Source organism: Pseudopipra pipra, chromosome 5 (genome assembly GCF_036250125.1).
Source record: "Pseudopipra pipra isolate bDixPip1 chromosome 5, bDixPip1.hap1, whole genome shotgun sequence".
Classification (NCBI taxonomy): Eukaryota; Metazoa; Chordata; class Aves; order Passeriformes; family Pipridae; genus Pseudopipra; species Pseudopipra pipra.
Genome location: NC_087553.1, coordinates 29,877,171 through 29,904,792, shown reverse-complemented (window position 1 = coordinate 29,904,792; position 27,622 = coordinate 29,877,171). Strand labels below are relative to the sequence as shown.

Sequence of the window (27,622 nt, the reverse complement as noted above, 5' to 3'; positions counted from 1 at the left end):
GATCCATGTCAGACACAATCCAAAAATAATTTAAAAAAAAATGTAATGATAATGTAGGAACTAATTCCAGTACACGCATGGTTTTCTTTCCACATCAAGGCATTTTATTGAGGTATAAACTTTGCAGAAGATGAGGTAACAATTTGCATAGGATTTACACAAAGTAACTTCACAATTAAAATTTAACTGGCATTAACTACTGTCTGTGGAGGATTGATAATTCCTGCTTGTTAAATTCTCCTCGATGCACAGCTCTGTTAATGCTAGTGGTAGGACCATGTCGTAGAAGGTACAGCAGTTGTGAGTAATGAAACCAGTCAGACTTAAGTTGCTTTCATGCAAACATTACAGCTTCTTTTCATCAGTTGTTGGTGTTAAGAGATGACTGAGACAGACAACGCTTGCTACAGCTTTAAGTAAGCCTGTCCAATTCAAGAAAGGGATGCTAATGTTCTTGTAGCAATGACAGTGGGGTGAGTGTGGGTGTGTTGTTTGGGGGTTATTGAGTTTTTTTGTTTGTTTGTTTAAGAAGGCTTTTTTAGTTATTGGAATAAAAAGCCCCTAGTTATCAAAGTTAGTACTTTAAATTTGGCACATGAGTTTTAAGTCATCAGGCTTGTTAAGGCTAAAACATGGAATTCTTGGTAAAAATACATTCTTGTGTTATTAAACACTCCTCTTACATATTTACATGAAAATAAGTTCATGCTCTATTTCCTCAATTTCAGATTTTAAGAAATTCTATCAACGTATCTTTAGTGTAGCTCCCCTGAAGATTGCAAAAGAATTTCACAGAAAGTCGCCTACAAAAATTCAGTTGCTATCTGACGTGTTTAACATTCCTTGCTGGTGAATGTCAGTATTCTAAGAGCTAGTAGCAATTCCTGCAAGACAGTAAGAATCACGGTATCATTAGAACTATACTATAAAATGTACACAAGCATATACAGAAAATTAACCAGAGAAATATCAGTTGTCCATTGAAAGTATCTTTTCTAAACCAATTCAAAAATATTATCAAAATACAAAACCAGCTTAAAAAAATAGCCTGAGGTAAAAGTTAAATGCACATAGCAATCTTTTCCTTAAAAAAATAGCTGTATTGAAATTCTAGGTACTTACAAAGTTACTTACTGTCAATAAACCTTTTACTAACCATTGTAAAGAGTACTTCAACTAATACGAAAGTATATAAACATTGAAAAAGTACAATACTGTACTTTCATTACAAATACATAGTTATGACAATTCAAACCTTTACCATACACACAGTTAACTGGCTTTGGATTAGCTGCTACTGTTGTCCATGGAACAGCCAGCTAATTCTGTGTGCTGCTGACTTTCAGCTGTGCTAGGACATGGTACTTTACCATGTCCATTTGCCTGAGTAAGTCGTTGACTGTAAAACAAAATGTAGGCTTGAGCCTTGCATACTTCTTCCATAGTGCACATGTTGAGTTTGGAATCATTGCAGTGTACCCAAAATCCTACAATAAGGAAATACACACAAAAAAACCGTCACCAGGACACTGATAAGTAATTGCATTATATTTAATAATTAATTACTGTTCAGTCCCATTTAATGAGTTGTGTACAAATAGTAAACTGTTTCAGTTGATCTAGTTTATTTGCCTCTATTTATCTGAAAAGCCCAGTTTAGCTTCCTCAGATTGACAAGAGAGTTTATAACCAGAACGCATTTAACAAGCCAATAAAAAAATTGAACTCTTGGTCTACAGAACTGCAATTCTCATTCTAAGCAGTGCAGCTACAAGTGACTCCCCCTTTCCTTTTGCAAAAAGACAGTAATCTTGCCAGTTTAGAATTACAAACACCCCTTTCTCCCACACTCCCTATTTCACAGCTGATTCCTACCTCCTTCTGAATTGTAGCAGTAGGCAGTGTAGTGCCCTGAGCCAAATCCTTTCCCGTGATGCATTACCACAGCGGACAAGTCGTAGATGAAGCAGTCAGGCCGGAGAGACTTGAGGGATTCTCTGCAGCAATAAGGCTCCATGTTTAGTATTTGGTCAAAACTAACATGTACGCCAATCTTCTCACGATGATTGCGTCCTGACCACCTGGAAAGTTAAATCAAATGAAAACTTACGGGTTTTTTCAAAGAAAGAACACAGCATTCTGAATTATATTTTAACATAACATATTTTCAATATTGTTTTGTGCACAAAATAAATGCTAGGGTTTTTTTCTAGGCTTCCTCTTTCACTTCTTAATTTCAAGACCTTTTTAAATCTGTCTATGGTACTTATTATCATCTTCTGAAAGATCCATCTTAAGGTCTGTGTATGGTTAGCGGGAAGTACTTCCCACCTATTATACCTCATTGGTATTTCTCATTTATCCCATCTCCTTCTCATCAGTTTCTTTTGTATTAGGGTCAGACTGTACAAATGTGTGGGCTAAGAGCTCACAGAGATGCAGTGTCTGCTTCCTTACTCGCAGGCTAATGCATTCATGTATTTGGTTATATGAAGGTCATCTGGGACTTCCACTGAATACAATCCAGGTTTGTACATTCATGACTATGAGCATTTACTTGACCTGAAGGTATCACAAGATTTTTACCAATGGAGTTCACAGCAAGGTTAATAGTTTTGATCAAAACCACAGATGAAATAATTTTGGTACTAAAGCAGCAAGCAGCTGAATCTAAAAAGTTAATTCCCTACTTATAGCATATCTTACTGATGTTTAAATTAAACAAGAAAAAGAAGTTTCTAGTAACTATTTCTCATCATACTAGCAGAGGGAAATGAAATTGATGCTGAAAAACACTGATCCAGAACAATGGAAGAGCAGGAGTGAATCTGTCAGTTTGCAACACTTTCTGTTGTGGTACTACTTACCTAAACCGTTTAAGGTGTAATCTGAGAACCTGAGGTAGTCGACACACCATAAGCTGCTTCTGAGCTTCTGTGAGTATAACTGGTTTAGAAGAAAACTTCCTTCGTTTTGCTGAGGTCAAACACACAGTTACACAATACAAATCTTGGTAACAGCCCCGTATTTCAGTCTAAGATTTATCCACAAAATTTGAACCTAAATATCTATAGTATGTGCCTCCTTAGAAAGGATAGACTCTGAGAGCCATATTACGAGGATTATTTTATGATGCAAGTAAAAAATACTTTTGGTCACTTACATTAGTCACCTTAATTTAAAAAGCTGATGGCTTCTTCAGCTCTTCAGCTGGGAGTATCAGAAACCCCATTAGTGTGTGATGAGACTGGACCTAAGAGAAGCATCACACTGCAAAGCATCTTGTGAACAATTTAATCTTCTGGGTGGTGAGTAACAGCTGTCAGGTGACCACACCAGGACATAAGAAGAAGGTCTTTGTTTGCAACATAGTTCTAAGACTTTCAGTACTTTCCCTCTATACTTCCACTGTCAGTTTATATTTCACGCAGAGAACGTACACATGAGTACATACTGCCTTTACTCACTGTTGCACTGATCACATGCATATATCTTTCCTTCCAAAGCTTCAGTTTCTGTAAACTTGGCCAGCATTTCTGTCAGCAGACATGGATACTGAGACGACATCATCTCCTTGCCGTTGCAGTGGTACCTCTCGGGAAACTCCAGGGACAGGTCCCAGAAAGGTTCTATGGTATTTGATTTATTGTCACAGGCAAGACATGTAACCTGTAAAAAGATATTTCAGCAGTTGCTTACACTCAAAAATTTACTTCGCTAAAAGCGTACCATAACATACTTCTAAAAAAAGATTTTTTTCCCTAGAGATAACCAACATAACCAAAGACAAGACAATTTAACAAAAGAAATGATACATCTAATTTCTTTTCTCTGAAGCAGCACGTCCAATACTGTTATCACAAACAAGTAAGTGATCTTATGTTTTACTGAGAAACAAAAACAGTGTCAAAATGTTCTGTCTGGGACTGTCCAAAAGAAAGCAGCTGGTGAAGTCTCAGGAGTCTTTTCTCCAAAGGAAAATTTATATGAGAAATTATAGTTTAGGTTAATTTAAAAATAAATAAAAATAAATTAAAAACACACACACGCACAAAAAAAAAAAAAAAAAAAAAAAAAAGGAACAGCTGGGGATTTTAAAGTCATATCCTTCTTACTTTGTAAGTCTTCCAGGGAAGCCTGGATTAGGAAGCACACTTCTTCAAAGAAAAATTAACAGGTAAAAATAATTTATTTCTTCTTTCAGTAAGTGGATCCATCGTCACACTAGGGAAAGGACAAGCAGTAAGACAACATAAATAAAATGTCAAGAAGTGAAGTGAGTCAACCTGGAAAATGCAGATAATACAGCAGCAGACAATTAATTTATGATAACATTAAATATTTAGGAAAGTAAGTTCAAAGTAGTAGCTCCTCTAAGCTGGAAAAGCAACACATTAGGTGTTGCATGCTTCCTATTTAGATAAATACCACAAATTGTTTGGAACAACTACACAAATACATAGTAATAAAGGAACGAAAATCCATGTGGCATCCAAAGACTGTTATTTCACAGGAACCCCTTTATGCTGCTGCTGTTCTGCATAAATTCAGTGTGGTTCTCTTCAGTTGGGTTAGTAACCCCATACAAATGTGAAAATACACTCAGCTTTGTTAAAGAGCTCCTTTATTTTCCTCTGAAAGTTTGCTATTAGTAATTATTCACTCTGCTTTATTATTTCATGATCATTTATATAAGGACCGATCTGTCACCTCCTGGTACCTTCCTCCTAGGTGTTCTTGTGAGTCATTATTTCATGCATTCATTAGCTAAACAGCTTATACAGGATCTCTGCATTAGCCACCTAGTGCATGTGTGTATTTATGTTCCAGCATAGACGTTCAGCAGTGGAGTTAGGAAAGCGGTTCACTGCTTAAAGTTTTAAAATGAAAATGCCACTGCCTTGTTCTTAGAAAACAAAACTTCAAACTTACAGAGCAGAAAAGAGAAGAATCTTCTGTTTTAATTTACACTGACAGGAGCTTCTTTTGTAAGTGCTAACATCTGGCAACGTTTCAAAGCCACAAATTATTAGTAATTCAGGGCTGGAATCTAGACTTGGAGACAAAATGATATGTTTGGCCACAGTTCAAGCTAACTCCAGCATAAACACAGAATGACTAATAGATTTCTGCTGTACAAATGGGTAATTTTGTCGGGCCAAAAGTTTATTTAATTGATGAGTTACTTAAGAATTTGTTGTGCATGAAGACACACTTAAGATTAATGGGCTCAGGATGAAGAACACACGTGAACTCAAGACAGATAATTTTAACAAGTTCTGAGATTTTAAACTTAACATAATATGTTAATAATCTAGATTATTTTAAGATCCTCTTTCCCAACTAGTTAGTAACTATGATCCCAGAAAAAAAGAAATAAACAGACCCAGCTTCCAGTTTTTGCCTCTTAAAAAAACTGAGAAAGATAAACTGATGCAATAGAGCTGCTTCTCATCTCATCATGCGACTATGAACCAAGTCCCTTTGTGGGGACAAAATCCAGTACTGATATACAGCTGCACTTATTTCCTCAAATCCAAGACAGTCCTCCTCACTGCAGGAGGGTTAAACTCTGGGATTTATGTACTTGCCAACAGCCAAGTAACCTGACACACTCGGGTAAGCACACGCCCAGCCACATCAGCCTCTGTGCGCTGCCTGCTCCTGTGCTGCCTGCTCCTGTGCTGCCTGCTCCTGTGCGCACTCCCATTCGGTGGGAAAGGAGAGGGAAATCAGGGCTGGGACAAAGGTTGTAGTATTTTTCTTAGCCAGGCCTGAGCTTACAAATTGGATTACTCAAAAAGTAGGAGGATCTCTACCCTTCTGTGGAATCCATCTGCACTGGCCTGTGCATTGGCACTGGCTTCACAACACTCCCATCACTCTTCTTTCTGTCCTAAATGGAACTCCTTTTTCTCACACTCCACCACCATCCACACAGTGCAACCCAGATTTTCTTTTTTCATGAAAGGCACTGAAATTGTAAAATCTGTTCAAAAACTTGAATGAAATCCAAGGTTTTTATAAAAAACAAAACAAAACAAAAAGAACCTCAAATGTGAACTCAAAGGGCAAAAACTTTATGCATCTGTCCAATGTAATTTTTTATAGTATAAGTACACACAACAGTAATAGGGAAGTGAGTCTGCTCTAGCAATCTGGTTTGTGATGTGTATCTTTATGACTATATTTTATAAATTCAGAGTTTGATTTCACTTCCCCGTTAGAATCCGTAATTGCTATTTTAGGAAACCTTAATGCTGGAGATGTTCACATTAGAGCAAAGTAAATAAATTACTGGGTTTAGCTACCTAAATCTCTGCCTTATGTTCTGCCCTGACCACCCTCTCATGCCTTGAAACACGGGTACTAAATACAATTGTTTGGTTAAAGCTTAGTATTCAATCATGGGCCAAAGGCCAGACTGAAAAGAGCTGGATCAAATTGCTTGATTCAAGCTAAGCATGGAGACCACTCAGACAAGCATCATTGTGGCCACAATAACTTGATGGACAGCCACTGCCCTGGATGGCATTCAGTCTAAATGCAGCCAAAGAAAATAGTTAACATATTGCTGCAGAAGAAGCCAATTCCATCATCAGCTGTTTTGCCTATGTTCCTTGCATTTGGATGGAGGAAAGAAAACTTACCACCTCTGCCCTAACAATTTTTTTTTTTAGTTTTTGTGCTTTCACTACTAAAGTTTTCACTAGACAAGAAATATATAATTAGTAATTCAATTTTTCCATAGCAAAGTAACTGAAAATGAAGGAGATCTCTAGAATACTGCTATAATATGGAATTCATATGACAGTGTGTTTAAAAGGACCCTAAACTTTGTAGTGATGAGCATATAGCATCACCAAAATGATCTTCATTTATTTAGCAGAATAACATAAGCATAAACACAGCAAACTGTGGTCTGTGATTCAATGGCCTCTTACAGATTAATTTAAAATGTCACCATCTAGTTGGAAAGCAACTTGACAATCATTTTGTGTCTCAGGCTAAACATAAAAGCACAAAGACTAATACCAAAATATAGAAATCAGTATATAGGTCATGAATTGGTTTAAGCCCCAATTACCTACCTGAAGTTCTCATCTTTTTAACCGCCTGTTCAGCGGGAGACAATTTTCAGCACTATTCTCCCCCAAACTCTAACTCTGCTACCCAAAACTGAAGGCTTTCAAACAACTAAAGATTTCACACTTCCCCTTTCATCAGCCAATCTGTCCTGAAAACACACTTTACACATAGTTTACATACTGCATTGGTTAGAACCTACTTCACTCCCTGGGTCTTGACATATTCATTGCTGAGCACTGTTGTGCTGAGCAGGGGCAGGGGGAAGCATTTTGCTCAGATTCCATCTCAAACATGATAAGGAAGTAATCAAACCCCTTGGGATTTTTTAAGGGTGCCTAGAGATATCAAAAGCTAGCTCTTAGTAGGCATTTCTGTAATAAATACTGGAGCCAATTCTTTTGAATTCTCAGCAGGTTTGCAAGTGACACAGAGCAGGGAGGAGTGGCTGGTAGGCTGGCTGGGGGCACTGCCACCCAAGGGGACCAGGACAGGCCCAGGAAAAGGGACAACAGGCACCTCATGCAGCTTTACAAAGGGAAATGCCATCCTGGACCCGGGCAGGAATCACACCAGGCACCAGTCCAAGCTGTGTTGGAAGCAGCTCCCCAGAGAAGGATCTGTGGAACAAGCTGTCCATGAGCCAGGGATGTGCCCCATGGCAAAGCAGGCCAACAGCCTCTGGAGCTGCATCAGGCAGAGCATCAGCAGCAGGTCCAGGGAGGTGATCCCTCCCCCCTCCCCAGCCCTGGTGAGGCACAGCTGAAGGGCTGGGTCCAGTGCTTAGAAAAAAGGGTGACACAGATGGGCTGGATTGAATCCACCAAGGGGCAAGGAAGATGATGAAAGGGCTTGGAGCAGGTGACACACAAGGAGGAGAGGCTGAGAGAGCTGGGAGTGTTCAGCCTGGAGAAGGAAGCTCAAGGTGGATTTCATCCTTGTGCATGTGTGTATATGTATGTATATATACATATATAAACACAGACACACCTTATGGGGTAAGTAAAGAAGCCTGAGCCAGGCTCTTCTCACTGGTGCCCCCTGAGAGGACAAGAGGAAACAGGCACAACCTGAATGAAGCACAGGAGGTTCCCTTTAGACAGAAGAAACTGTTTTTACTGTGAGGATGCTCTAGCACTGGCCCAGGCTGCCACAGGAGGTTGTGGTGTTTCCGGCCCTGGGGCTATGGAAAGAAAACCTGACTGCACACAGCCCTGAGCAACCTGTTCTAGTTCACCCTGTTTTAAGGGGAGTTGGACAGGAAGATTTCCAGAGCTACGTGTGTAGGTACATGTGAAATGTCACGAAGTAATCATAAAAAGAATGAAAGCTGAGCAACCGAGGGAATTCAAACAATGTTTGGTAACAAAAAGGTTTCATAAAATGACAATTGATCTTCAACTATTGTTTTGCCAGTTATTTTGTTATTATTAGATTCAAATATACCTTTACATCTCTTTATACAAAAATTAGTATTACTAATAATATGCATTATTATTTTGGCATTATTTAAGAGTAGGTTATAATATTCAGAATCAGACTGCCTGGCTTACAGAAAAGTAATTTTTTCCTGTTAATTCTCATGACAAGAGGCTTATTTTTTACCTTGGGAAGAAGTTTTAAGGTTTTACCAACACAGAAATTTTATCAACATAGTGGCCAAGAAGTACGATATAGGAAATATCCAGTATCTCTTTTTCTCAGTAACTACTGCTTCTTAGTTCCAGAAAGCTTTCTACTATATGGGTTGAACTGCGGGACAGTTATATTGGGCAATTAATTCAAGACACATGTGCTATACTCCAATTCCAAGAGTGCTTCCAAATCAGTCATATCAAAACCACATTTCTATTCTTTTACCATTTCCCATGTCCTGATAATCTATTAAAATCTAATTACAATCCAAAAGAGCCTTCTGACTTTCAAGCAATCAAACTCTGTGTACTTAATGTTATCCCAAAGGTAAAACAATTTACTTAAAAAGCTGAAGTTTAAGAGGTGAGAGCTGTATCTACGTGTCACAGATTTTGCCACCACGATTATCTGCAACCTTTCCAGATCTGCTAAGCTAGCTTCCTAGCTCAGCTAGGTTGTCTACGTCAGCTTACACAAATATTTTGTGCCAATTTCCCTGCCATCCTCCCTCGGCCCCCCCAACAAAAAATTAATAGTGGTGTAACTACACACAGTTTCTGCTCATATGATTTCTGAGCACACATGGCACACAATTTTCCCAAAGCAGTGCTGAAAATATACACTTATTTTGAAAGCTAAAATCTTCTATTTCAATTTCTACATTTTTAGAAATACATCTGTCCACTTCCCTGCTTAATATGGACAGTTTGAAATAAAGATACTTTAAAAATTGTTGCATACTGTGCTATTTAGTTTGTACCATTCAAAAAAACACAACCCAGAAGAACTCTTGTCTTGAGAGAGACAGTAGCTAAGATACTTGAGCTCTTGAAATATACTTTAAAGATCTGTGAACCAGTGTGGGCTAGTTCACCACTGCCACATAACTTCAAAGTGCAGTAGTTTCTCCTTTCCCATTGAAGGACTGAGGACAGGAGACAGGAATCACTTTCCATAAGAGTACAAGCACTGAGAGATTGAAAACAACTAGTATTTTAATAGACATATTGGCATCTGCTTTCAGTCCCAATGGGTTTCAGAGGTATGAGCCACTGCTCCAGCAGATTTGCCTCTGAAAGCATAGGTTTACAAGGTACAAACTCCTTTTTCAACTAAATGCAACAGCACAGCTTTCTCCAGACAATCCCTGCGTGAAGACTAGCATGTGAAAAGACAGAAGGGGAAAGGTTCTGTAGCTATATATCTGATCTTTATTTCCCTTGGATGTACTAGGTATTGAAGTTTCACAGTCTACACTGCAGAATAAAAAGCTGAAATCCTAAAACGAACATTAGAATAAATATAAAATAAAAAAACAGAGGTAATCTGCTCATGCTATTCCTGGAGTTACCCATTACCTCGTCTAGTGCTCCATAAAATAGTAAAATATTTCAAGCAGCAGATGAAGAAGACTTGCTTTAAATCAGCTGAGAACACAACTAAACAAAAACAACTCACCCATATAAAATGTGTGATTGTTTTGACATCACCCAAAGCTTTTTCTAGTTATCAAAAAGTAATCTGCCTAAGATTCTCACACACTCATTTCTCTCCTTTCTTAATATTACATCCTAAATTCAGTTAGTGCTGAACTAGGCAGCCATTTCAATAGCAACAGATTGATGGCACACTCAGGATTATGACTTCCCTTCAACTTAAATTAGCATAGCTGGAAGAGGGGGGAAATGTTTTATTGCACCTGTGAAAGTAATGTAAAACCTAGGTAAACACACAGCTTATCTGCATTGTAAGTGATCCTCCCCGTACTGGATCAAGAGTAGTTCATAGTATTCCTGAGGCTTGAAGGTCAGGAAAATTTACTTCACTGCACTTGAGTATCTCATAGAATCAAATATCTTGAACTGATATTTCTATACAAAGGGAAATTATAGTAAGTTTGTAGTGATTCTAAAACGGAAGGCAACTGCACACAGAAATGTGCTTTTCAATTCCCCTTTTTCATTGGAGTAAGATGTAACATTAAATACTCTAGACTAAAATTGCATCCTATTTTTAATAAATGCAGCAGGCAATGGCTCCAACTATCTTCTAGAGAGAAACTGTAATACTGTCACAGCTTGTAGGTAAAGTTAAGCCTACAAGGACTATTAGTACGCTCCTTGCTTTTAAAAGCTTGACAGAGATATGATAACATAGCAAGGAGTCTAGTTTTTTTTTTCCAGTCCTGCATGGATGTTTTCTTGCCCTTTTTGTTAACTTCATTAAAGCTGTTCTGACAAATGCATAGTGAAATCATGATGCAGGAGTCTTACTGAGGAAAGGAAAATAATTGCTTAACAGTTTTTAAACCTTCCCTGTGCAAACACCAAGGAGGAATCATTAAGATGACCTGAATATATTTTACAAGGAAGAAATGTAAATCTTCAAGGGTTACATTTGCCTTATAAAACTTACCATATTCAAAAGTGCTAATGAAGATTAAACTGAAACAAAGGAGTGTCAGAAGACAAAGGAACATCAGAAGGGGTAGAGTGTTGGACAGTCTGTGGGAACTGCCTAATAAGACAGCAAGAAATTACTACAGATAACAGTCTCAATACTCTTTTTCTTATTCCTCTTATTTCAGGCATTCCAGTTCATCAAGGCTGTATTTTGCACTCAGACATTGCCCAGCTGCATTAAGAGCTGTGTGTTGTAGTCACAGAAGTCACAGGATAGCTCAAAACTATTTAATTCCCTTCTAGTTTTATTCAATAGTGTGGCGTTTGTTTGTTTGAATTTACTCAATAGTAATTCTCACTATTCCCCTCCCTTCTCCCAGGAAGGTGGGAGTCTTTCTAGTCACAAGCCTCTTCACAAAACAAAGCTAAAAATACGTGAAAGAAGTGGTACTACTGAAATGATGCTTATGTCTTTAGAGCCTTGAAAACTTTTACCAAAATAATGAATCCTGTAAGACTTGGAATGCAACCAAACCTTGTCGGTATTCTTAAACAATTAGTTCATTTTACTAATAAAGTTCCTATTTTGGAGAGAAATGGAAATATGCCAACAGAAATGCTCTTACACTGGGCCAGATAGAAGGTAGAGGATGATCCGGTTGTATTAGCAGATCTAATTTCTAGATACTAGTTTGTAGTAGTTTCACAAAACCTAAGATGACTAAAAGCAAACATGTGCTGCAAGCAACCCTGTTACCTCATTATGAAGTTTATAAGTATTGTAGCAGTAAACAATTCTACCTCAGTCAAAACCCACTTGGATTTCTAGCTTCACATATTAAAACATCACTCAGTCAGATTACCAGGAAGAGACACATTTTTAATTTGTGTTAAACCTCTTCTTTACACATCATATTCACCAAATGCCTCTGCACTCCCTCAGTAAGGTGTGCATGTATACTAAAGTTCAATTCCAGGCAGACAAGATTTTCTCAACTTCTGTTCCTGATGCAAAGTGGTTAGATTTTAGATTAATTCAACAGAAACAAGCATTTGTTTGTTCAGTCAGTTCTCACACATCCACACACACACACACAGTTGGGATATGCATCATAGTAAGTAAACACATTGAAATACTTAACAGGGAGCCAAGAAGACAAAAAAAAAAAAAAGAAAAAACCACCATTGCCTCCACCCCACAAATTTGGTTCCTGTGTTGACAGAGCCTTCTGTATCTTTGTGTTGTAATAGAAAAGAAGTATGAGTATTTCTGTACATAAAATCATGACATGCAATCACTCAGTGGTAATGAATCTCAAATTCAAGCTATTTACTGAAATAACATCCTGTTTGACATCCATTACCTAATCAGTTTCGACTAGGATGAGATTTACACCTTCTGTAATACCTTTTATCACTATAAGGATAAACTAGATACTTAAAATTGTAAATTCTTTACTCCTTCAAATTATTTGGTGCTTAACAGTAGAGACAAATATTTCTCAGTAGTTGGAAAGGTGTGTTTTAAAATAGCAGTTTTAACACTTATGTTTACCAGATGAGTCTTCTATTGATAGCACTTTTCTTCTGAAACTCCCCATCCCTCCTCAGTAGTTATAAACGTGTGAACCTTTGAAGTATGTCCATCACTGACTGACTATTATAAATCCAGAACCACAAATCATTACACAACTTAAAAAAAAAAAATCCATAAAACTTACCTGACTCAATAGCTGTCCATGAAAAATGTTGTTAACCACAGTCAAAACCTGTTTTATAAGTTTTCTTTGAGAAGCAGGGATAAGAGCTGGGTATCTGGTCCCTGTAGTCTCCAGTTCCTGCTGTACTTTATCCAAAAGTTCACAGAGAAATTCCTGAGCATCTTGTTGGGCATATCCTCTGAAGGCTGGAATTAGTCTCCACACAGAATGAAGCATGGCAAAAGGAGACACCAGTGCCCATTTGCCAGACCACATAACCTGGAACAGAGTATGCAGCTCATGACAGAGAGAAATATGCTTTGAACTGGGCTCCCTGGGCTGAATGAGTTCCATACTTTTTGATGCTCCTCCACTTAATCCAGAGGATAAACTAGGCCGCCTCACAGATCCCTTTACTTTCTCTTGGTTCTCATTCACATGTAATGTTGAGGCAGCTACTGATGGGTGTTTAGACGAAGATCTTGTTTTACCATTGGTTGCTGTTGCCAGTAGTTCCTGAGTTTGATTGAGATCAAGCTTTAAAAAGCACTCTCGAAAAATAAGTAAGTGACTTAATACCTGCAGGACAGAATTCATATAGCATGTATTTCCCAGGTTTCTCAGTCCTGTTACCCCAGGAGTCACTGTGGGCCTTCGTTTAATTGGAGAGTCACTTATTTTTTTCAATCTCAATTCATCTGAGGTATATGTCTCTTTCAACTCTGCCACAGATTCCATGTTCTGTGATGCTTTTTGAGGGCAGGGTTCTGTTTTTGAAGACATTCTAATCTGATTTTGTAAACGACTGCTCTTTCTTGGAGGCATCTTTTCCATCTCTGCTTTCAACTCACGCTTTCGTTCTTGTCTTCTCTTCCTAGCTTTGTCCTTTTTTTCCTCTGCTTCTTCCCGACGTCTTTCTTCTTCCAAAATCCTTTTTCCAGTAGGTGTCAGCTCAAGCCACGATCTGAATATTTTGCCGAGGAACGCGCGCCGTCGGTGCCAGAGAGCCGTGAACATTCGATCTGCATTCCGAAGCGTGGCTTGGGCACCACCATGTGAAAGGTAGGAATCATCACTTGTACCCATAGAACGCAAAGTCCTCCCGCTCCGAGTAGTGCACTCATAGTTTTGACTCTTGATTGCACTTAACGTACTCCGCAACAGCTTCAAATCACCAGTTGCGTTATCATTGAGAACGTAATCGTCGCAGAGATAACAGAAAACATACAGATCATTTACTTCCAATGCCACGGGGTGCCTGCTCTCCTGAAAGTGCTTTAGTGCATGTTCTTCGATGTATCTTCCACATGCCACATGTGAGCAGCTGAGGCACGCCCACACAGATTCCGTAGTATTGCAGTCCATGCAATGCCATTTCTGTGGATTGAGAATGGAGTGATCTTGGGCCAGTCGCAGACGTCCCACATGCTTACACTTATCCATTGTTAAAACTGAAACTGCAGAGATATGCTGGCAAAACACATCATCCAAACTGTTTTCTGTCCATGATATTTCAATCTGCAACTAAACAAAAAAAAAAAATATAAATTACAGATCATAAATACCCAAATGTATCCCTTTTACAGGAGTCAGTATACCAAATTCATACCTGAGGTTAAGATCATGACCATCATCCAACTAAATCCCACCAAGCACATGAAAGCAGTCAGTTATGTGGAGCCACACCTAACACCATCATCAGCAGTTCAACATTCGGACTAAACTGTCTGAATACCACTGTTGATATTCCCAGTACCTTCTGGCAAGTCAGGACTGAAGCATACTAGCTACAAGCTACAATTTAGGCCTGGGTTTGTTTGTTTTTTTTTTCAAAGGAGCACTGATTTGGTTAAAAGACACTGTTACAGAGTTTGGATACAAGCATAAAGTGAAACTGGTCACCCAGAGAAGCTGTGGATGCCCCATCCCTGGTAGTGTTCAGGGCCGGATGGGACTGGGCTTTGAGCAACCTGGTCTAGTGGGAGGTGTCCCTGCACACGCCAGGGGGTTGGAGTAGATTACAGTCCCTTCCAACCCAAACCAGTCTGTGATTCTATGATTCCAAAATTCTTCTATTAATTCTATTCCTAAGCATACAGGTGCAGAAGTGCAAAGGTCACTTATACAGTGTCAACAGTTCAGACAAATGAGGCTTTATACAACTCGAACCCTTTATTAAACCACACCTTTAATTAAATCACTGCCCCTCTGTGCTCAGTCAAGCCCATTATACCATTTCTACAATAATGTATCTTAAACAAGTATGTTTTAACATGTCATCCTAACACCTCTGCAAGAGTAACTTGGAAAAGTAGAACTCAATTTGTTAATATGACAAAAATAGTAAATATCTACCTCGGTTGCTGCAAACTTTATAAAAACCTGCATTTTGAACCAATATGTGTCTTCAAAAGATCATTTAAAAATCTCACTAGCACTGGCTTACATCCTTTATTAAGTTTATATGGTTGCATTTGTTTGTTCAAAGCTGCTGTTTTTGCTTTCTCCTATAAGGTGCATTTTCCCAAAACAAACAGGCTGGCTCTGATTAACAAAAATTAAACAGACAGTGAAGCATTCTTTACATTTTTACCATCTTTCTTTGACTATCTCTTGTTTAGATATATCATCTAGAGATAAACGATAATGGTGCTGTGGTGTGTCATGAAGTGATTATATTTGATCTGGGGCATTCGTGCCCACCACGACTGACTAGAAGGGCCAAATGGCACCAGCACCACTGTCATTATGCGCAGTCCCTGCCAGATGAAACAGTTAATTCACTTGAGGAGTTCCAAGGGTTTGTCAAATATCCAGGCTATGCCAAGTGAGACAAGTCATGCCATTACAACTGCATTCTGCAGACCTGGCCTAGGCTGTACAATATCAAGGTCCAGGATTCTATGCTTTACAGATAAGCAAGCCATGCTACAAAAGTACTAAGTGATTTACACAACTCTGGATAGAATCCAAAAAATTATATTCCGGCTATTATCCTTAAATATGCTAATATTTATCAATTTTTTCAATTCTGAAATACATGGAGAGGTTACTCAATGTAGAACAGATGTTTAGTGTAAAATAAGCATTAGATAGAGGGAATCCTAACATACAATGACACAACACCACTAAGGATGGGAAACAGGTAAAAGGTTGCAGCTGGCTAGGAAAGAAGCTTTAAATTTCATCTGGTACTTAGACAAAAACTGTCGTTAAAAGATTTAACAAAAAATGTCTTTGTTTGGTCAATTGGCCCACAGCTAGTGCCTTATAAAATGCTCTAAAACAGACATCAGCATAAGAGCTGTAATAACTCTCTAAGCACATAATCACATTGCATGTGTGTATAGATATTATTCTGTAACGGAGAAAAGGCTGAACCAGCTGTAGTGAAACTAATACAGCATATACAATTTTACATGCCCCTTTTAATCATGCTCATTCATTTTAGCTAAGAGTTGTCTCCAGTCCATACTCACTACACCAAAGAATTTCAGGCACCAAGGCCTCTGGGTACTCACACAGAAACTCCCAGATTCAGTACCAGACACAGGAGGTCAAGATGCCTTGTGTGCTATGGTCAACAAATCACAAAAGTGGCTCGCTTAACTTTTTCAGCTTGCTAGCATCCTCCATATTCATTCTTTTTAAAAGGCAATCTATTTGTAGGTACTATGTAGATTCTTTTACAAAAGTTGTGCATAGTAAGTTTGCTTTTTATATTGTCTTTATAAATAAGACCATTAGCACTATCCCACATCTTCTAGTCTGACAACCTATTTTCCCCAATAAAGCGGAGCTTTTATAACGCTGATAAAATGCACATAAATTTCAGAGTTGGACTATGTATCTATGTACACTAATTCTTCCTGGACTATTGAAGTAATACCTACATAAAGCGTGTTGCAATAATTAAATATGGTATACAGAATTTTAAGTGACAAGGCTCCTATTTGTGTTTTTGGGCTGAGATAAATAGATTCCCCTGCATATTAGTAACGGTCCTTTCCAGCAGACCAGGAAAAACCACTAACTCTGTCTTCCCACAATGCTGTCAGTCAGAGAAGTCGGACAGGTCAAACCCTTTTTAGTTTTGTTAAAGTCACTGTGTAAACACCGTGCCTTATTTTTCCTTCTTTTTAATATTATATGGTCAGAGTTATTTTTTTTTTCTCAATTTTAAAAACATTATCAAGACTGAAACTATTTACATGCCTCAGCATAAGCAGATATTGGACTGAGGACAAAAGCAGTCTGCTGATTTCAGGACGACCACTGTGTAAACCAGGGTTGCACAATCAATCTCTTCATGCAAAAACAACACGACTCTACGAAAGCGCAAGATCAGCGCCTTAAAGAGAAAAACCTAAAACCCCAGCTCCCCCACCAGCAACCAAGCCAGCATGACATTTTCCCACCTACGTCGATGTGTGGAGAAAGGAGACAGGGTGGAAGGGGGAGGGGGAGGAAACATCCTGGCATGGGAGTCTTTCTCTGAAGAAAATGTAAAGAAACCAAATTGCAGGGTTTGGTCAAAAAGACTGCAAAAAACTTAAAGGGTACAAAAGTGAGATCAAGAAAACTTCAGATGAATGTCAAGCAGCACACTGACAGCATGAACGTTTGAAATACTGAAACAGTACATCAACTCACAAAATTTAAGAACTGTACCTTGGAATCAAGACTTGGCAAAATACAATACCTCAGGGAAAAAATAAGGAGTGAAGTGACAGATAATGGTGGAAGAAACGTGAAAAATACTACATACTCATTCCCACACTTACTAGAAAGCTGCAGCAGGAATAAAATAGTACAAGCCAACACTCCGAAGTTAAAATTCCCTAAAGGAAGTTATACAGCCCTAGTTTCTGCATTCTTCTCTCCTGAGGTTCAGTTCTGTGCACAGACACAAAGAAACTTTGAATTAGTTGATCAGCGCTTCAGAGATCAAGCCCCCACTGTGTTCTTACTACAGACCTGAGCAGAAGTAGTAAGCAAAATAGCAACTACTAACATACAGAACAGTACTATTGAAACCATTAAGTTGTCTGGGAACCCAGAGACATACAGAAGGCTTTTCTTGCACCAAACTTTCACAAGCTAGAAACAAAGACATATGGAGAAGGATTTTTCTTATTGAACCTTTCAACCTTACTGACATGTTTCCTTTTGTTTCACTCAAGAATGGCTGGTAAAACGTACATTTTTTGGTAATTCATGGCCTGAAAAAGTATCTGATAACAAAAACAACTTAGAAGTCAGTAAAACTGATGGTTTTCTTCCATTTTTGTTCCATGTAAACAATAATTTAAGACTTTAAGAATTTAAGATTCATTTTCACAGCTGATAAATTTAAAAAATGTAACTCTAAATATACACAGAAGGAAGTATTTTCCCCTTATCACTACTTTTGTAACTAATGGCTTGGCACATAAATGAGAAGTCTCAAGCCTTAGATTAGAAATGCAATATATAGTTTTACAATTATATATCCACAGACGTGTGCATGTGTATGCACACTCTTGTGCCCCTTTTATATTCTGGCTTTTAAATTCGATGATATTTTAACAACTGATTTTCATCAGGTTCAGATTACTTCTTTTAGTATCTGAAAACACAGGAATCGTGGGTACTTGAACAAGTGAAAGTTTTAGATAACAAGTATGCTAACTAGAAGGCAACTGTGCTGCTTTATTGATTTCTTAAACTAGTTTTCTTGAAGAAAAAACCTAAACGAAACACTGATGTGCATAACTTCCAGCTGCAGTACAGTCCCGAAGACATAACAGTAAGAGCTAAAATCAAAGCACCACTTAAAAAAGAAATTTTTATATGTTATTTCCGATTCTTAAGAGGACAGCCTTTGACAAGAAACCCCCCAGCCTCCTTTCTCTGGAGCCATGCAGATCTGCATTTAACTTTTTTTGCTCTCTTTTTTACCAACTAAGGAATGTACATCCAGCGTGCCGCCTAGAAGTGGCCATTTACACCAGGACACTACAGACAGCGGCACAGCTTTACATTCGATGTCTCCTACAGCAAATAACCGCGCATTTCCTGCAGCGGAGAATTCGAGGTAAACAAACAATACAGACTGAAGCACTTTTCACAGAAGCACGGAAAACACGGCGTTTCTTACTGGTCTGAATTTACACTTGACAGTTCTTCCCGTTTAGAAAAACGAGCATCTCTGACTGCCCTGACAGCTCTCGGGGAACGCCTGGCTCCTGTTCTGACTGACAGCCCTGCAGACACCCCGGCTAAACTCGCCCAGGGCTCGATGCCGCGGTACGAGCTGTTTGGGTAGAAGGTCCAGCGCTTCCCGGCGTATCGCGACATGGCGCGACTCTTCGCCTCTCGCCACCACAGGCGGGAGACTCGGGCGGCGGGCCCTCGTCACCGCCACCCTCTCCTCCTTCCCCCGCTCTCCCTCACCTCGACGCCTTCCCAGCCACGCCGGGACGAGCGAAGGGACGGGGCACCGCGCAGGGGTTCCCCGCCACACACGGCGGCGAGGCGGCAGCATGGCTGCTGCCCGGCGCGGGAGGCCGGTCCCGGGGCCCGCTCCGCCGGCCCCACGCAGCGCCCGGCTCGCCCCCGCGGCAACGACCGCCTCCTGCTCAGGTGCCGCTCCGCAGGCACCGCGCCGCCGCTACCGCCCCTCCCCGGGAGAAAAGCGCGGCCATCCCGCGCTCCCCCCCGCGGGGCACCTGCTCCCGCGGCCCGGCCCGGGGGTGTCAGCGCCACCGCCCCGCTCCCGCTCCCGACCGTCGCCGCCGCCGCACGCACCCGTCACCGGCCGCCGCCGCCATCTTGGGCGCCCCGAACCGCCGCCGCCGCCTCGGAGCGGCCCCTCGGCGACGTCAGCGCCGCGCGGGGCCGCCCCCGCCCGCCCCGGCCCCCGCCCGGTGCGGGGCTCCCCGCGACCGCCTCCCGCCGCCGAGGGCGGGGAGCGGAGCGTCCGGGGCCCCCGGGGAAGCACGCTAACACCCCGCGCTCACCCATCACCCGCAGCCCCGCGGCCGCCCCAGACCGCCGCCCCGCACCCACCTGCCGATCGCCATGTGCCGGTGGCGGGTCTGTCACCAGATTTGTAGTGGCAACCGAAGTCCTTCCCACGTCCCCTCCCACCTCCCCCGGCCTCCCCCGCCCGCCAGGCCGGTCCAGCGGGGCCGAGCGGGGAGCGGCGGGGCCGCTCTCCGGGCAGGGGCGCTGGGGCGGGCGAGCAGCCGGACACGGTTCCCGAGGCACCGGGGCACTGCTGCTGCCCGGGCCCGCGGGACACCTGTTGGCCCAGAGGTGGGTCTGTACTCAGCCGGGAAGGAGCAGGTTCTCGCCCTCCCCCCCCGGCAGCGGGTGTCCACACTGTCCTTCCTGCATTTCACTCGTGCTTTGTCGTCGGTGTCGCCGTCCTTGCGCGGGCACGGTGCGAGCTCTGGCTGCGTGGGCTGAGCAGAGCTGCGCCCCAGGCCTCTCCCGGTGGCTCCCCCGGCTCGCAGGTGCCGCCGCGAGCCATCTGTGGCCTGGCCGCTGCCTGGATGTGACGGTCACACACAGACCATAGCGGGGATCTCAGCCCGAGAAACTCCTTCACATCGTCTCTCTCTCTGCGTGTTGTTTGTGAAAACTTGTGCAAAGCAGCTCACACGGAAAAAAACCCAAGCTCTTATCAGGCCTCTGTTACTCATCTTTTTTCAGCCTCAGGTTTCATTACAGAAACTTAAATAGGCAAAAAGTAAACCCATGTCCTGCAGATGTCCTGTTTTGTAAATTTGAGGCATCTTTATGCTGGTCCTTTTAGAACTAAAGTTTCTGAAGTGCAGCCAGCTCTTTTTAGCTCTGACAGCACTTAAATTGAATTAATTTACACTTGTGTGTGCCTTCTGCTCCGCCCCGCGCACAGGTAGGCTGTGTTTGGGACAAGAGGATTCTGGTGTAAACTCCGTCCCTAGTGAGCAACATCACTTTTTACATCCATGCTGAAGCGGGTTGGCTTGTGGTTTATTGTGAACCTGCTCAGAAAGTCAGTGCACGGTTCTACTGGCGATTGCAGAATGTGATTGTGGTGTGTGCGCTGCTGCTTAGTCACAATAAACAAGTAGTAGTTTGATGCAGTGTGAGCATTTCAGATTAGACCCTCTTGTTCTGGATCCAGTATGCATCAGGATGTTTTCATGATGGCATCAAATTCTTGCACATCTGTTTCTATGTTTCTAATTGTGCCTTCACAGAAAATGTGTTTCAGTTTAAAACTTGAAAACTATACGCCACAGTTGCCTCAGTTCTCCTCCAATAGTGCTTTGCCATTCTCTCCGTTTCTGACAAGACTGCTGAGATGGCGTTAGGAGGATGCGGCCAAGAGGCATGATTCCATTTTTCTGCAGGGTCGCTTTATCATGGTGCTTTCAAAAGCTCATAAAAAGTGTATACAGGTAAACTAAGCTCACCAGGCTTCTCAGGATTCTAGTGCGTTTCTAACTTGTAGCTTTGAAGCGAGGAATACTGTTTCCTAATAAAAATATTTATGAAAACTGTTCATGCACAGTGATTCCATGTATTTGCATATTCCTCTTAGGTGTTCTTAAGACAACATTAACCATGTTCAAATAACTATTTTGTCAAGTATGTCCGTCCTTTCTGTAGCAGTTTCTTCTTGAGTCATAGTTGGCAAACTCACCCTCCCATACTTTTTCTTGCTGGAATCCTATTACAGTATTCTCACACTCAGGATCTCAATCCAATTCTGTGTGCATGCCTGTCTGTTGGTTAAGTCTTGGAGCTGCTCTCAAGACCCGATTGACTCACATCCCTACTGTGACCTCTTCAGCTGTCTTTCCAAGCTGCTTTCACCAGAGCTCCTCAGCCCCTGGGAGTCTCTAGAGGGGGAAAGCCAAAGCTCCTGATGCTTCCGTACACATTGGAGATCTCGTCCATGAGGTCTGTGTGAATGAAGTATAGCTGAGGCTCAGGGTATTACCATCCAGGGCACTGAGAAATAATCCCAAATCCTGGTTTTCCTGAACATCCAGAGGAGACCTTGATCCTGGGCTCAAACTCATAGGAAGGCTAATGCCAGCAATGCAAATGGGAAATGGTGGCTCTCAGCCATGCATATCCTTAACCCCACTCCAGAGCAGATTGCTCACTCAACCACAGCCCGAGGCCTTGTCACCAGCTCCCTTAGTACCTTAAATGGCCACTTTTAGCAGCCATTCCCAAAGTGATTATGACGCTCAAAAAAACGGTTTTATTTATGCCAATTTTATATTTTGGTAGTCTATAATTTCTCTAATGCACAGCAATACCCCTTTCTCTTTCATAAAATAGAGCCTATATTTCAAAACCCTGTTCTAGTGATAATCGAGATTTGCCATGTCTCTGCTATCTCTGCAGTATCTGATTTAACACAGAATAGATAGTCTTTTTTTTCCTTGTGTGTATGTGGTTTCCCTGTGTTAGTGGACAACATTTCAGCTGATATTCACTAAGCACGTTTCACACCCTTATTGGGTTAGGGCAGACTTCAATCTCTGTTCCTGCCACGTATTTAATCCATTGCAAAATATTGATTTGGAGTTGGGATTTGGCTTTGGCATAACAAGTAAATCACTGAATTGCTACGTGCTTCTCTTACCATATTTGTCCTGCTTGATGTGTGCCTTTAGTGACATTCTGCTTAAACTTTTCACCTTCCTTTAACCTTTCTCAGATTCATGTATTTATTCTTCTAAATAATGTCCACATTAAAAATATTCAGGGCTGCTAAGAGAAATCCTGAGCCTTAGGGAAACATAAGACCCTTTCCACCATCCAGACATTACAGCTAGAATGTTGTATTTTATTGAGACAGCCAGAAATTGATTTCCCAAATGTAATTTAAAATTCATTGGGCATTTATGAAAATGGATGATGGATATAGAATATTTTGTCAAGAAGCAAGCAAATGTAATAAATCCCTATAAGCAATGTAACCTCATATCTTCCAATTATGTATTCTCTGGAGGGGAAAACACCACCTCTAACTGAAACATCACCTCTGACTCAATATTAAAACCCTTCTAATATGGTAAATAGTTTTAATGTATTTTTAAATGGTCATTAGAATTATATACACTGTCTGCATTAATACAATTGAAAAAATGTTTACTTACTGCATTTGGCAGAAGGAGGCATCATAAACTGTTATTCCAAGTGAGGCATCTAAACTTTTACAAATACATGAAATTTCAAAGTTCTGTCAAATATAAACATAGTAATGAAATAGTAATAGTTTTGATACTCAAGAACAACACAGTGGTAGGCTAACCAAGCTTTCTGAGTCTGTCTGAAAAGAGAATTGATATGATATCAGGTGTCAGTGAAGACTGGATGCATAGGCATCTTTGTCTCCACTAAGTTAGGGTGTGGTTTTATGGTTTGAATGTTCAAAACTAGTGAAAGGGAGAGAAAGAGAGAAAGCCTTATGTAAGTTAAAGAAATGAAAGCAAGCTTTAAACAAATACAGAGCCATCTTTTGCTCTTGCCAATGTGAATGCTTTTACTTGTTTGCAGCACCCCAGTTAGGAGTGATGCTCCTGTATGTCCACAGTGCTAGCACGGTATGATGTCACCCTGGCAGCCCCACTGCTTGGATGTGAGGTTGTTTGTCCCTGCTCTGGTTTCAGTCTGCCTGCAACCACACTGCTTGCACCAGGAACTGTCTTGAGTTCAAGCTGCTCCTCTCTGAATTTTCTCCTGAAGAGCCAGCTGGCTTCTCTAAAGTGCCAGGCAATATTGGTATCAGGAAATTTGTTCTTTTGCTGTTACAACAGTACAGTCGTGTCCTGTGTAGACATTGGCAGATGGGCCTGACTATGTGGAGTTAATTGCACATCTGAGGCACAGAAGATAGATGACATGAGGGGAGTGATAATAAATCACAAATTTGCATATATTAATATGAACAGCTTGATGGTTTCTAGTTCAGCCCTAGAGGAGAAATAGAAAACTTTTTTCTAAAACAGTGGGAGCATTTTAAAACAGCACTTAAGAAGGGGAATCTTGGAAAGCACATCTAAAAGCTTGATACAGATACACACCAGTATTTGCATGTTTGGGAAATGTTTGCATGCTTACCTTCATGTAACATCTGCACTGGGAGTTTGTTGTGTTTCCATGTTTACTGATAAAAAAAACCCTTCAATTTATCTATAAACAGATTCAGGGCTCAAAGAGAAGTTCTGTGTGTGACCCTGAAAATAACAGGATTTTCTCCAGTGCCTATGAAGCTTTTGGGCTGCAGTTCAGTTCAATATGAAGACTCATACATGTTAGTGTCTGCATATGAGCTAGGTGTTTTAATTCCCAGTAGAGTTGTAGGGGTACTTGTTTAAGTTATAGTTTAGGTACTTCTGGGGGTGAGACGTTCAGACAGGGCCGGTCAACGTGACACACAACCTTCAGGACTGTAGTGCCCTTCTGGAGCAGCAACTGGAGACAAAATAGACTGATCTGTAGCTTCTCAAGTGGTATTGGGTGCCAAGACAGCTGAACTGAGCACTGCAGCTCTCCTCAGGCTGACCTTAAGCAGATAGCTGATGGCCAGTTAAATGAATCTCCAGAATTCAATATCCTTTGAATCTACTCACCAAGAGCTCAATCAATTCTGTGAACATCGAATGCCACTTGAGAGGCTGTGGGATATCCTTCCTGGTCTCTGGCTACCCTTCTGGAAAGGCATCAGTTCCCATAGGTCCTGTGCCGTATCTGCCAGCTTTGGGGAGGCGTCTCAGATACCTTAGGGGTTCTCACACTGCTTTAGATACCAACATGTAGGCAACTGAATAAAGCCTTGGATCTCCATGGGCTGTAAGAGGAATGCAGACATGCCTAGTGTCCTGAATATAGGCTCTAGAGATGGCCGTGGGCACCAAAGGCATGGGCAGAGGGTGACTGGCATGATGGAGGATCTGAGAAAAATCAGATCTTCCTGGAGCTGGCTGTGGGGCTGGGCACCTCTCCCCAGCCCAGGTGCCTAGTGGTGACATTTGCCTGACTTATCCTTAGACAATTGAATCCTGCACTTAGCCTGTGTAGGGACTCTTGTGTTTAGGTATCTGCTGGTGCACTGAATCCCACCTCTATTCATTTTATTAAACTTCAACTGGGTCCAAACATAGAGGATGTATTTTGCAAATATGCATTTTTCACAAATGAGGTGAAAGTCTGGGAGGAGTCCTGAATTTTTAAATCATCTGCAGATGTACATATGACATTACGAATCACTAGAATTTTTTCCAAGACCTTCCCTACTTTCCTGCATAAGAATAAAGAAAACAGAAAATACTAATTTTAATACTGATTTGGGGGAAAATTGTCATTGTCAAGGTTAGTGCCATGCTTATTCTACTCTTCTTCCTCCCATTTGATTTCCCTTCACTTACTCACATTGGCTTTGACTGACAAATGCAGACAAATCCATCTCCGTAGGTAAAATGGTTTAACAATATGGAAGTATTTGGGCCCAGGGATTTGAAGGCCTATTGACAATGTTAGATACACCAAAATACTTCATGACATTTGGGGGTAGGTTTTTTTTGCTTATTATTTCTCATTTTTAAATAGCTTGAAATACAAGCGAAAATTTAATGAGCAGTTGTTTAGGCAGGTGCTATTGATTTTAATTGAAAGGTCTGAGGCTCTAAGGTTCCTTTTCATTATTAGGCATTTGGCTTGCTCACCTCGTGCTGCTGGTGAGTTTTTGAGTCCCAGCTCTAACACATATATTGTTACTAAAAGTGTTAGGACACGTCCTCTTTCGGCCAGTCCTTCATAGAAAACAACTAAACGTGCATTGGAAGAGTCAAGAGAAAGAATTTAATGCAAAAAAAATGTATCAATCAATTCTTCTCACTGCTTCTTGTAAAAACAAGTGTACAATGAAAAATGTTTTTTATTTTCAAACTCAGGAGTTATCCCTTATGACTATGAATACAAAATCCTAGTGAAAACACATCTGTCAATATTTTCTTCTGCTGCTCTACTGGGTCCTGCTCTACTGCTATACATAAGGGGTGCTAAGAAGGAGGATATCCTGTGATGGACATCTGATTTGGTTATATTTCATTTGAAATTACTTTGAGTCTAGACAGCAGAAGGAGATTTCTTAATGATGTTGGGGAGAACAAATGAAGGAATGTTGCTCCAATTAACTCTTAGTTCAAGGACAGTTTCACACTTCTATCAACTAGAAGGAAAGGTAAGTGCTCTCCTCTGCAGAAACCTTAGGATTTGGCTGCCAGATGAGAGTGCTAAAAATCTCTTGCATTTTCTCTTTCCCTAAACCCTATGTTTCTCTGCCTTTGCTCTGCATGAGCCTGAAGAGTCATCGTCCCACATCCTACCCAGAACACAAAGCACCCTCAGTGCATGACCCCACTCCTTGGCCAAATGCTGAGTCCTTTTCTTCTGCTCTAAGAGCTTGTTCTGCATGACAGTGCTTCTGTCTTTAACACATCTTTTGTGTAGCAGGTTCTGCCCTAAGATTTGCTATGGATCTCCCAGCGAGGTCAATTGATGTGGGAAGTATGTCTGCATAGCTCAACCCTGCTTTACTGTACTTGCAAAGAAAGGCGAAGTGCTCAGATGTGATAAATGTGTCCTTCATTCTGGATGCTGGCTATCACAACTACTGTAGCTCACTGGCTTTTCAGAGAGGATGAGAGCACAGCTTGGTTTGCACCTAGCCCTTCTCCTACTCATCCTCCCAACCAGCCGTTGGAGCATCCAGACAGTGACATAGAGTGCACCTCTATCACAGATGTCCTTATTCCTCCTTCCTCATCACAAGGAAATAGATCAAAACAGATGCACTGATGGGCTTGGATTTAAATGGTTTAGGGCCACAGAGTTTGCTTCAACCACGCTGGAGATTCAGCTTCAGCTTATTTCAGTTGCAAGTGCATGTGTCCATGGACTTCGGTGGGAGCTGTGACTCCAAATAGATCTGAATCTGCAAGTATTCAAAGTGACAGAACAAACTGGACTTGATTTGGCCCCTAACACAGTCTGTAATGCCATTAAAGAGGCAGAAGAAGGATATGGTTGTCCTATTTTCTTTGCTACTACATACTTCTTTTGTTAGTGTTGTAGCCACACGTTTGATGGTGCGTTTCCTTGATTCACTTTGATTTTATCTGGTCCCGTCTCCATTGTGCTGAGTTTGGACTGTACCCTTAAACACGCTTTAAAAACTTTAATAAGCTTATTAAATAAACTTTTTATTACTGAATATCTCAGTCTTTGCTCAGTATCTCAGTTGAGAATCAGCTCATTGAAATACCTCTGTAACTGGAAAAAAACATACCTGTAAAAAAATTGGATCTGGGGGAACTCTTGCTGCCACTGCACCCCATGATACAATGCCAGTATTTCTGCCTTCAGATGTAAATGCCTCTGCAAATGCTGCTTTTCAATTAAACTGTAGTACAATTCGTTGAAGTTTAGCCAAAGAAAGCCTTTGAATGGAAACACTTAAACGATACATTAGGATTTAGTTACAGACTTTGCATTTTTTTTCTCAACCAAATGTAAAACAATTGTGTAGTGGCCCATAGGAGAGAAGATTTTACTTGGGTTTTGTTTGAGAGTCAGTGTTAACGATCAGTGCTCAAGCGTTTTAGATTTCAATCTTAAATTAGCAATTTAAAGACAACAAAGAATGATTTTCATGCTTGTCAGTTCTGATTAATGTAACATTAACCCCTAGAGAACAGTATATTGCTCTAGTACTTTATTTCAAGTTGCAAGAGACCAGTCCTG

General features: G+C 40.9%; 1 protein-coding gene across 4 annotated transcripts; it reads right to left on the bottom strand.

Annotated features, from left to right (window-relative positions):
* Positions 1 to 81: 81 nt before the first annotated feature.
* USP44 (ubiquitin specific peptidase 44) lies at positions 82 to 19,953 on the bottom strand. Of its 4 annotated transcripts, none has more exons than XM_064655418.1 (6): positions 19,874 to 19,953; positions 12,845 to 14,347; positions 3,468 to 3,669; positions 2,868 to 2,976; positions 1,876 to 2,081; positions 82 to 1,487 (listed from the first exon to the last, which is right to left on the bottom strand). In XM_064655418.1, the coding sequence occupies exons 2-6, from the start codon at positions 14,264 to 14,266 to the stop codon at positions 1,288 to 1,290; spliced, it is 2,139 nt and encodes a 712-aa protein (XP_064511488.1). In that variant the 5' UTR covers positions 14,267 to 14,347; positions 19,874 to 19,953; the 3' UTR covers positions 82 to 1,287. The 4 variants fall into 4 exon arrangements, with proteins under 4 accessions (XP_064511488.1, XP_064511489.1, XP_064511486.1 ...); XM_064655419.1 differs by lacking the exon at positions 19,874 to 19,953 and adding an exon at positions 19,613 to 19,710 and having other exon boundaries at positions 2,868 to 2,946; XM_064655416.1 differs by lacking the exon at positions 19,874 to 19,953 and adding an exon at positions 19,613 to 19,709.
* Between the last annotated feature and the right edge of the window lie 7,669 nt (positions 19,954 to 27,622).